Source organism: Prunus mume, linkage group LG2 (genome assembly GCF_029339155.1).
Source record: "Prunus mume cultivar Tortuosa linkage group LG2, ASM2933915v1, whole genome shotgun sequence".
NCBI lineage: Eukaryota > Viridiplantae > Streptophyta > Magnoliopsida > Rosales > Rosaceae > Prunus > Prunus mume.
In genome coordinates, this window is record NC_142699.1 from 17,355,651 (window position 1) to 17,366,634 (window position 10,984).

The window sequence follows — 10,984 nt, forward strand, 5'->3', positions numbered from 1 at the left end:
AGAGAGAGAGAGAGAGAGAGAGAGAGAGTAACTAATATTGGGGAAATTGTGTAACATATAGTTAAAATAAAGAGTAACAAAATGTCTGATCAAGCCATGAAAAACATGGAAGAAGGTGGCAGCTCGGGTACGGACAGCACAAATTCTGGGATTTGCTCTTCTTCTGAGATTGTTCAACTTACCCAAAAGGTAACGCCTTGTGGGTGGCTGACGGATCTCACTGAATATTATATATATATATCATATATGCATGCATAATACCTAATTAAACCTCCTCACGTGCAGGTAATTGCAGAGGTGATTGGGACATATTTCGTGATATTTATCGGGTGTGGTTCGGTAGCAGTGAATAAGATTTACGGTTCTGTAACATTTCCAGGGATTGCAATTACGTGGGGATTAATTGTTATGGTCATGGTCTATGCCGTTGGCCATATCTCCGGCGCCCACTTTAATCCCGCTGTCACCGTCACCTTTGCCATCTTTCGCCATTTTCCAGTCAAAGAGGCATGAATCCATATATAAACTAATTCATAATCCCAATTAATTAACTAACTAATTACATTCTTGAGGTTAATTAATTAATTAATTTGTGATACTTGCATTGCATTGCATTTGATTGCATTTGCAGGTGCCTTTATATGTTGTGGCGCAGGTGTTAGGATCCATCCTTGCAAGCGGGACGCTATGCCTTCTTTTGGACGTACCCCAAACCGCGTACTTTGGTACTTTACCAGTTGGATCAGATATTCGATCTTTGATCATTGAGATCATTGCCTCCTTTCTTTTGATGTTTGTTATTTCGGGCGTTGCCACCGACAACAGAGCTGTTAGTATATAATTAATATCTTTCTTCATTTTTATTAATCAACTTCCATCTCCTGGATATATTCATTTTACATTTTATATATATATATATATGTGTGTGTGTGTGTGTGTATGCAGATTGGAGAACTGGCAGGAATTGCTGTAGGAATGACAATAGTGATCGATGTCTTCGTTGCCGGGTACATATATACACTTACATGCATGGACCGCTAATTTTCCATATCTTTACATAAAAATTTGCTTCACAGTTCTAATTAACATGATAATAGCTAGTTAAAGAAATTGAATATGTGCATGCAGGCCAGTATCAGGGGCATCAATGAACCCAGCGAGGAGTCTAGGGCCAGCAATTGTGATGCACACATACAAGGGACTGTGGATTTACTTTGCAGGTCCAATAGTGGGCACCGTACTCGGTGGATTTGCCTACAATTTGATTAGATTTACTGACAAACCACTCCGCGAGTTAACCAAGAGTGCTTCCTTCATCAAGTCCCTCTCCACTAAACCTTGATCATCCTATTCATTCATTACTTCATTTGCATCCGTTTAATTATTACTGCTTCGGCGATGGGATCCATCATCTTCTCCATCAACCATATATGTGGACATATGTATATCCTAACCCTAGGGCATATGGTATGGTACCATATATTAAATCCTAAATTATAATTAGTTTCTTATTCTGTGCAAGGGATTAATCGAAACTCATCTCTAGGTGTAATTGTACTTTCTTTTCCATTTTCTATGTACAATGTTATACAAATCTCTGTCATTTTCGAGATACCTAGCTAATAAAACTTCGAAAGCAGAAATCATGGCTAGCAAATTATAACTTCTCTTTTATTTGTTACTCTACCAAAATAACGTTTGATTTCCAATATGACCATGCGATAGTTTACAGTTTATGATCACCTTGGTAGGAATAGGATGCTCTGCCCCTACTAGATGTGAGGCTGGAGAGAGTGTACGTACGCATGCACTTTCTCTTCTCATGAACTTCTAATTAATGAATTATATATATATATATATATGTGAAGGTAGCCTGTCATGTGATCCAGTGTGACAGTTTCATGTGATAGATAGCTCGGCACGATGACTCATGTGATGAGCTCCATGTGGTTTTGATGTACCTTCATTAAACAATTTTAAGATTGTTATATATATATTCCTTTGGTTTATTATATGTTCTTCAAATTTATGATGAAGCCATAGACTTTCCCATCTGATAAGCCCTCCCACCAAATCTTAATTTCTAGCTAGGCCATACCATTGACTCTAACCTATGATGCCACATGGGCAGTTTCATCTTTGTTATTTTCTTTCCCTGTATAAATGGTGTCTTGTCTTGTAAGACCCGTGTCTTGGGGAAACAAGAACGGTGAGCAATCCCACATCGCTCGGGGAGGGAAAGATGAAGTGCTTAAATGTGTGGGCACTTCTCTTCCTAGCACGAGGCCTTTTGGGAGCTCACTGGCTTCTTCTTAGGAACTCTTAAGCGAGGAGAATCCTGGGTGATTCACTCGAGCTCCCAGAAACAAAACCGTGAGGACAGAGAGCCCAAAGTGACATGTCTTCACTTAACAAGGATTAGGGATATATATTACTACCTAAGCGGGCGAACCAAAGGGGAAAAAAAAGTCGATAAAGGGACAGGATCGCAAGACATACAATTCATTAAATGGACAGGATCCGAGTTTACACAGGCGTGGCCGGTCCGGTATCTTTGTATATGTTGGGCAGGTCGAGACATGCAGGGCCCATGCACATGCTCCTACAGCAGGTTTTCAGTTTGTCCCAATTGGTGTGTGGCCGGGCCAACCCTGATTCCTAACCAAATGATTATATCCTCCTTAAAGTTTTCTAATCAAATGCTTCATATTAAAAAAAAATTGAAAGCATGACGTGGGTTAGACTAGTTGAAGACCATGAATTCATATTTTTACTCCCAATTCGAATTCCTGTTCGTAAATTAAATTAATTTATACTATCATTTATGTACATAAAGTAAATAAATAAAAAGCATACCTTTTAATTATATAGAAAAAACTGTTAATTTATAGGAAAATAAGGGTATGGAGGTGAAGCTGCTGGCAGGCAGGCAAAAGTATTAACAGAGGACAGTAACGACGGAATGAACGGAGGGTTTGAAGGCGTTATCGAAGTGTCAGAAAGAAAGAAGATAATAATTAAGAGGCGAAAAGCCAACCATCATCGATTGGTGAGATTGAGATTGAGAAATGGTTTGACTGACTGATTGATACAAAACAACCTTTTTAAGCATATATCCCAACTTTACATTTCGGAAGTACTTGACAACTTATGAGTACACTAATCACTTCTCGCTCACTCACCAAAAAGTCTGTCTCTTTCTCTCTCTCAGCCTCAGAAGCTTGTTCAGACCAAAAAAAAAAAGCCTCAGAAGCTTGTTAGCAAAAAAAAAAGATCTAATTTTGTAACCCCCCAAAAACAAAGAAAAAGAAGCAAGATCTAAAGGCAAAGACAAAGTAATGGGTTTCTTTGGTGTTGTGTCATGTGTGTGTTTTCCCTCCTAACACGCCTGCTTCAGATGCCTAACTAACATTTTGCTTCATTCTCCTGTTTCCTTCTCTGGGATCCAAGCCCCAGCCACCGCTAATCTGATTTATATGCGTTTCTTGCACCTCTGAAATTCCCCCTTCTAGTTAAGGTAAGCTCTTAACATTTCCTGCAATTCAGTGACTTTTTCTCATTTGGGTTTTGGATAAACGGAGACTTGCCCATGTTTGCTTGCTTATTAATTTTCTTTTTTGTCTCTGAAAGATTGACATTCCTTTGAGGGCTGATTATAATCATGTCTGGGGAGATAGAAGAACCCTTTAGTTTTAGCTTTCAGGTACTTCTTTGTTTCCACCTTTTAGTCTGTGCTTGATTGTATATTTTCATTCCAATTTTGTTTGTTTGGAAGTAAAGGTTCATAAAATATGTACCAATCTGAGATCAACTACTTAATCAGGAAAATTTTAGGAATGTTATGAGATACAAAAGAATTTTGGTCATGTTGTAGAAATTTTGTAAGTGTTGGCAAAAGCCATGGAATTGGATATTGTAATGAATTGTGATCTGCTTTTCTGATTTGATTGATTTTCAGCAGAGGTGTCCAAAAACTGATATAGTAATGCATACAAAATTTCCCACAAAGTGCATGAATTAAAAAATTTGTTTAGCGATTCAATCTGTTTTATAGTCATTCCAATAACAGCCACTTGTTTGGAATTGGACAGTCAGACTCTTTACACTCTGGTTCCATATCATTTGGGAGGTTCGAAAATGAAGCGTTATCTTGGGAAAAGAGATCATCTTTCTCACATAACAGATATGTTGAAGAGGTCGAAAAATGCTTGAAACCAGGTTCAGTTATTAAGAAGAAAGCTTACTTTGAAGCTCATTTCAAAAAGAAGGGTCTTCCCAAACCAAATTTACCCGAGTGTCATCATGGTACAGATTCTCAAGTCTCCGAAAATGATGTCTTGGAGAGTGGTGCTTACAGGGAAGAATTTGAACATGGAAATGAAGGCAGCAGTTATGCTCAATTTGATGAGAGCCCGGATGGTTCAGAGTATCATGGAGACTGTAGTGTTGTGACCGAATGTGAAAAAGAAGATCCTGAAGTTTTATTGTCTAGTCCTCAGAAGGTATCTTCCTTAAAGGATGATGATATTTTGGTCGATGGTGCTGTTGAAGATGCAAATTCTGAGGAAACACATCAACCCGGAAAGGATTGTGACAAGTTTTCTTCAACTATTGATGAACCAGAGACTGATGTAAATAAGAATCATAATGGTGATGCAGCGAATGCTGATGAATCTTCTAACCCTGTTAATATATGCCCCAAGACTGAAGCAGCTAAGAAAATTGATAGCACTATTGTAGAAACTTGGCAAAGTGCTTCTCCAAAGGTTTGGGCTCCTAAGAATACTTTCATCATAATAAGACATTTTTCTCTAGTTAGTAGTAGTATTTACTATAGACTCTTTTGCATTAAAATCTAGATGTAATTATATCTGACGAAAAACAATATGGATATAATTATAACATTATAGCATCTACATATGTGCTTCCCGATTTACTTTCCTTTTGCTGTTTGAGAACCAATGCTATGTTGCTTATACTCCTTGTGTCCTATCTAGTTGAAGGATGCAAAAGAATCCAAAACTTCCAAGCCCAGAGACAATTCTAAGGCCAGCATTTCTCAGGTCCAGAGAAGCATTTCTTGTGAGGCATCTAAAGATCCTACAAAGAATTCTAATACAAGAGAAAGAGAGGGCACACGGAGGAGAACGGATAAAGAAAAGCTGTCATCAAAAACTACCATTCCATCAACACATTCTGGACGCAGAACTTCAAAATTAGAGGTAAGCATTGTTCATGATACGTATTTACCACTAAAATGCCAAAATATGATAAAGGTATTTCATGTCCTCGTATTTATGATGTTCTTCACCCTCTAAATGATGATGTACTATATAGTATATATATATTAGTTTCCCAATAATGGTATGCCTTTGGATACTGCAATCCTTTATTTATTATTCATCATTGCGCCTTTCTCTTTTTTTATTCCACACAGGAGTCTAGAGATCTGAAGGGAAATCTGTTCATGAGAGTACAAGGTATATACTGTTTTTTGTAAGTGGAAATCCTGCATGCTTTATTGAATGGAACCTCATATATCCTTCTTACATTGTTGTAGTGATAAAGAGTCACGAGGCAAGAAACTTGATGAACCTCAACCTCCGGCATTCAAGCCTGACCCCAGAAGATGCCAAACAGCAAACAGGTATATTAACATTTCTTATTCAATGCTATTAGATGTTTCTATCTCTCGAACTGTTGAATTTTGATGGAAATCACCTTTCCCTTTTCCTTTCTCATATAGGCTTAACCACAGAGTGACCAAGTCTGATACGAGATCAAGTGTTGCAACTTTCAATTTCAAAAGTTCTGAACGAGCAGAAAGGAGGAAAAAGGCAAGCCAGCATGTATTTTTCTGAATTTGCAGTTCCTTTAGATTTTGGGTTTAGATTTATATGGCTTACAACATTGAAGTGACTTGTTCCTTTGTCCTTGTGGCTCATACAATCCAGTTTTCCATGAAGTTGGAAGAAAAAATGCACGCTAAGGAAGATGAGATGAGTAAGATCCAAGCAAGAAAGCAGGTAAAGAAATTATTCAAATACTATCTTCTCTATATAATGCTGAATTATTCGGCAATTTCAGTGTGGGATGCATTAGTATGTTGAAAAAGATAATTATGTTTTTCAAATGATTAGAATGCTATGTTATGCTTGGTACAATGATGCAGTTGTTGTGGGTCTAATCTATTCCTGAACTTTTGGATGCTAAAGTTTATATAGTTACTCATATATCAGGCAAATGTTCGATGATAATGCAACTCAAATATTCCTGATTGCATGCTTTCGAAACTTCTCTTAAGAATCTCAATGGGTTTAGGTTACTGTTATGCGGCAGGAAAAGACAGAAGCTGAGATTAAACAATTCCGGAAAAGCCTCAACTTCAAAGCAGCACCAATGCCTTCTTTCTACAATGTAGCTATGACTTCAGGGCCTGATGGAAACAAGGTAAATAAATGTCTTACATTGCATTTTTAAGACAGGAGATAGATTCCAAGTGAATCAATGAGGCCCAGTTTGAATTGGAGCATAAATTCCAATTCACTCGTGAAAACGGATGTAGAATATATTGTGAGATAGAGAATGACTTGTGGTGTTCTAAATCATGATTAGCTGTTCTTTCATTTTACCAAACATTCCATTTCTATGTCTTTCAGGCTGCATCTACCAAATTCTCTAAAGTACAAGGCAAGTCAACAAGTCCAGGGAGTGGAGCTGCTGCAGGATTGGCCTCACATTCAGAGGTAGGAAAGGATGAAGATCCCACTTCTAGTGCTCCTGTAAGCACAACTGAATCACATGATGCCTCAGGAGAAACCAACTTATCCCGAGATACGAAAACAAAAAGTGAAGGCAGCAGGATGAAAGAAAAAGAGAAGGATGCTAATGTGCAGAAACAGCGGTTTTTAGAAAGTGGTAAGGTGGCAAAAGGTCGGAAAAGTGAGGGGAAGCAGAAAGCGGGAGGCGAAAGAAATAGCACAGAGATGTCAAGGAAGGGTATGAAAGGCATCGGCTTCGGAAGCAGTTCCAGAATGGGTCATCTAACAGTTGGTGTTGCTTCATGAATGAAGGGTCCTTGTTCCTTTTGTCATCCCATCATCCACAGTATGCTTCAATTTATGGTATTGGTGACAATCATTATTACTGTTAGTGATCATCAAAATCAGCTGTTGAGGCTAGCGTTCCCTTTGCTATCACTTTTAGAGTCCCACAGACAGTTTTATCCATGCAAAGCTTGTAACAAAAGCATATAAGCTGAATAGACATAATAATAATGGTTGCGCTGTTTTGAGGGGCTAAAATTGCCTAGGCTAGGCCCTCTTGCCACCTTATAAATATGATAAATTAAAAATTGATTAAATTATATTATTCATCAGGTAGATTGTAATGAAAGCAAGTTCTCTTTCAATCAAAGTATGTCTCTTTGAAATGGATTAGCGAGTTTGTTGCTGGCACAGAACAGAACAGAGCTTTTCTATGGTCATTCAATTGAAATTCTATCATTTCCCCACAAAAAATGAAGAATTTTTGCAGTGGCATGGAACCTTGACCCATCTTTTTACGGATCAAATCCCGGATGTCTCAAGATTTTCTGCCTTCCCACTAAATAATATGACAAGTCACAGTCTCAATGCTTTTGAATTCCCTTATGTTTGATAAAATGTTGGGAATCTTCTACTTAAAAAGCTTGTGTGGGTTGGAATGTCGTAGGGAGAAAGATAATACTCCTTGTGTCTCTACTCTACTTTTGACTCTTAAGTAGTAAGTACCAACCAAAGGACCCCCACCCCACCACCATAGCAAACCTATTCTATTATCTTTATATACATACTGCATTAGTGGTTGCAACTCTTAACAACCAAGTTTGAAAACTTTTAACCTTTGTTTAGCCTTTATTGTTCTTTTAGCGGACCAATTTTATTAATTTACAAGACATAAAATGGACCTTGAAATGTAATGGAACTGAGCTTAGCTCCATTTGGTTTGCCATGCATTTAAAAAGTTTGAATGAAGACAAAAAACTGAAAGGAAGGAGCCTAAAGGAGGATAAGGAAGGCATCTTGAAGTTTCCGTTCCATTGACCTGCCGACTGTGTAATTAAGCCTATTGGTTGTTGTCCTTTGCGAGCAATCACCAAAACAGGTGATGTAATATTTCAATTGGGAGGTTAAGCATCGCATTAAGACAAAACATAAGCAATATAATATTAATTCTATGTATCATCATCATCATCATCGTTATCACTTGCTCTGTTTCTCTCACCCTCATTTCTGCAACTGCAACTAAATACATACCACTCTTGGATCAATCAATCTCATGAAACATGTACCATAAAAATATTTAACATGACTGATTTCCATTCAACCAAAACATGATGATATTTGATCATGACACCCAAATTGTGACCAGCTCCAGCTAGGTAATTCATTGATTAAAAGAAGAAGAAGAAGAAGATTGTTACAGAAAACTAGAGAAAAAAGAAGAAGACAAATACAAGTAGAATATTGGTGGTGGCAATAGTGTTGAAGAGGGTGGATGATCTTGTAATGAGGGGGGTTGCTGATGAAGCGTCTCCGTTTCCGCGAGCACCGTTTTTGTAGTAGAATGGGAAATAGGGAAGGATGGGGTCAGGAGGGGGATTGGCACCAGCATATCCACCACCACCATTGTAAGTGGATGGAGGAGGGTTGTAAGAGGAATATCCCGATCCAGTTGGGTTATTGTAGACGGTCGGAGGAGGCGGGTATGACCCGGTTTGAGTCGACGGCGGAGGCGGTGTTGTGGTGGTCACCGGAGTAGTGCTGCCGGTGCCGGTAGGTGGAGGATAACATGGATATGCGCACGGATTATCTGAAGTTGTTGTCGCCGGGAAGCTGAGAAGAATGGAGACCAGGAAGAGGGTTGAGAATGAGAGAATAAGTGGGTTTAATATGTTAGCAGCAGCAGCCATGGTGATGGTGCGTTATTGTGGATGGAAAGGTTTTGAGGAAACGTTGAAATGAATAAGAGAAAGGAGAAAGGTGGTTGGGGGTTGGGGGTTGGAGAAGAAAACAAAGTAAACAAGTGGAGTGGGTGAGTGGTGATGGAGGTAAGCTGTTTGCTATTAGGAGGAGAAGGAGACTATGAGAGTCTTGTCACGACTCAAGAAAAACAGAGAAAATAGAAAAAGGATCCATATATACAAAAGGAAGGGAGCGTACAAAAGCAAATTATACCTAGCTACTTTTGACGACTCTTAGTTTTTGCGGTATGATTAGAGGATGTCACACTCGTACATGAAACTTGGATACTAGTTATTCAATGTTGATACCAAAGGTTGGTTCCGAAACACATTTCAATATGAAAAGAAAAATAAAATAAACAAAACCTTGCGCATCGAAAAGTCATATAGCAACACCCGGCGCCTAGCTATATGACTAGATAAAAAGTTGGATATGTATGTGGTTTAGGCCCTTTGACAACAACACCCGGCGCCTTCCACTTCTACTCTCACGAGTCGACGGCCAAGTCGAAGGCCACCACTCGTTCCGGCGGAGGACCCCGAAGTGGTATGCTTTAAGGTCATGGGCCATTATGTCTTTATCTCTCTCGAAGTGGAATGCGTGGCATGAGGAAATTGACTTGGGTCCCGTACTAGTAAATTAGTGAGAAGAACTCAACCCCACGTGGGGGAGGTTTATGCGGGGGGCGTACCTACTCTCTGTGAGAGGAGAGAAGAGAAGGTTGTAGACTTGTAGTCTAGCTAGCTATTATTATTGTAATAATAATAATAATGCCCTACGAACAAGGCAGCCCAAATTCCATGGTATTGTATCCTGTTCCCAGCTATTTAGTTGAAACTTGTGTTAATCCACTGTCCTGGATCTTGCCAAACTCTCCAAAGGCATCGATGGAATGGAGTTTCAAAAAGCTTAATTAATGAGTTGTTAATCTTTGATTAATTATCATTAGACTATAATATAAGGAGGAACATTCTTGAGGCATAAGCCTTGTATAACAGGTACAATATTATTGTTATAAACTAGCTAGCTAGTCCTTTATTAAGTCACGAGTATTGACTACGTTGTATGATGTCTAACTATCTCAAAGACATCTCCATCCGAAATTGGTGCATGGTTTTCAATTTTATATTACCAAAGTAGAAGCACAAATGAAAGTCTGTTTGGGTGTGATGTGCGTATATGGCCATGTGATTTGTCAACCTAGTCACTAAATTCTACACCTAACCATGTTCTTATATATAAAAGCTAGTGAGAAATTTGAGAATGGAATCATGGAGAGACAGAGACAGGCGTTTAAATTGCATTTGAAAAGCGTCCAAAATGTGATCCATGACTTTCTTTGCTACTTACGCAAATTTAAGGCACAGCTGGAAAAAGAAGTCAAAAGTAAGTGATGAGAGCTCGGTTGAGTGAGTTTGACGAACAAGTTCTCGTGTAGCCCACAACCCAACATAATCAACTGGATCGCTCACTAAATACCATTCGTTTCTGTTTCTTAAACCTTGATCATGCAAACGAATACAAGGTCAAATAGGATAAAGCCTCCGTTAGGTTCATTAACTGGTCATCAAATTCATTTAGTTTCATCAAGATTCTGTGGTCCTAAATAAAAAATAAAAGATAAAATATTCACGCATCTACACAACGTCAACATCTAAATAGAATCAAATAATAATATCGTTGTCCTGATCTTAAACTTGCACATGTTAATGGTTGATTGTATATCTATTAATTTTAAGAAAATAATAAGAAGAAAATACATCCAAATGATTATAATTACATGATTTGCATCCCGACGAAAGACCGAAATTGAATACAATATAAGATAATTTTACTTACCAACCAAAATATATAATTATATGTAATGGAAAGGGTAACTTTCATTTTACTCGGAAAATGAAAGGTGTACGCAAATTAAATTATATCCGAATTATTTTTATAAGGAGTGACGTAGGTATGAATATGATGAGGAGACTCTA

At 38.2% G+C, this 10,984-nt stretch overlaps 3 protein-coding genes across 3 annotated transcripts; 2 read left to right on the forward strand and 1 right to left on the reverse strand.

Moving 5' to 3' along the window:
• Nucleotides 1–1,634, forward strand: LOC103341593 (putative aquaporin NIP-type). The gene is made up of 5 exons (XM_008245138.3): nucleotides 1–189; nucleotides 286–507; nucleotides 632–829; nucleotides 946–1,007; nucleotides 1,129–1,634. Exons 1-5 carry the CDS (start codon nucleotides 82–84, stop codon nucleotides 1,340–1,342), a joined length of 804 nt encoding a protein of 267 aa, XP_008243360.1. The 5' UTR covers nucleotides 1–81; the 3' UTR covers nucleotides 1,343–1,634.
• A 1,546-nt stretch (nucleotides 1,635–3,180) lies between these two features.
• On the forward strand, nucleotides 3,181–7,436 carry LOC103341591 (TPX2 (targeting protein for Xklp2) protein family). Its single transcript, XM_089045960.1, has 10 exons — nucleotides 3,181–3,517; nucleotides 3,631–3,703; nucleotides 4,092–4,766; nucleotides 4,998–5,231; nucleotides 5,446–5,480; nucleotides 5,561–5,647; nucleotides 5,747–5,849; nucleotides 5,955–6,026; nucleotides 6,340–6,450; nucleotides 6,660–7,436. The coding sequence occupies exons 2-10, from the start codon at nucleotides 3,662–3,664 to the stop codon at nucleotides 7,065–7,067; spliced, it is 1,767 nt and encodes a 588-aa protein (XP_088902086.1). The 5' UTR covers nucleotides 3,181–3,517; nucleotides 3,631–3,661; the 3' UTR covers nucleotides 7,068–7,436.
• An 893-nt stretch (nucleotides 7,437–8,329) lies between these two features.
• Nucleotides 8,330–9,181, reverse strand: LOC103341590 (hydroxyproline-rich glycoprotein family protein). Its single transcript, XM_008245134.3, has one exon. It carries the CDS (start codon nucleotides 8,951–8,953, stop codon nucleotides 8,471–8,473), a length of 483 nt encoding a protein of 160 aa, XP_008243356.1. The 5' UTR covers nucleotides 8,954–9,181; the 3' UTR covers nucleotides 8,330–8,470.
• Between the last annotated feature and the right edge of the window lie 1,803 nt (nucleotides 9,182–10,984).

Bases quoted from the DNA above. Each gene is read 5' to 3' on its own strand.
- LOC103341590 (XM_008245134.3), bottom strand. From the start codon at position 8,953: ATGGCTGCTGCTGCTAACATATTAAACCCACTTATTCTCTCATTCTCA.
- LOC103341591 (XM_089045960.1), top strand. From the start codon at position 3,662: ATGTCTGGGGAGATAGAAGAACCCTTTAGTTTTAGCTTTCAG. The intron at 3,704-4,091 runs GTACTTCTTTGT...GGAATTGGACAG, and splicing joins CCTTTAGTTTTAGCTTTCAG to TCAGACTCTTTACACTCTGG. The intron at 6,027-6,339 runs GTAAAGAAATTA...GTTATGCGGCAG, and splicing joins AGATCCAAGCAAGAAAGCAG to GAAAAGACAGAAGCTGAGAT.
- LOC103341593 (XM_008245138.3), top strand. From the start codon at position 82: ATGTCTGATCAAGCCATGAAAAACATGGAAGAAGGTGGCAGCTCGGGT. The intron at 508-631 runs GCATGAATCCAT...TTGCATTTGCAG, and splicing joins GCCATTTTCCAGTCAAAGAG to GTGCCTTTATATGTTGTGGC. The intron at 830-945 runs GTTAGTATATAA...GTGTGTATGCAG, and splicing joins TTGCCACCGACAACAGAGCT to ATTGGAGAACTGGCAGGAAT.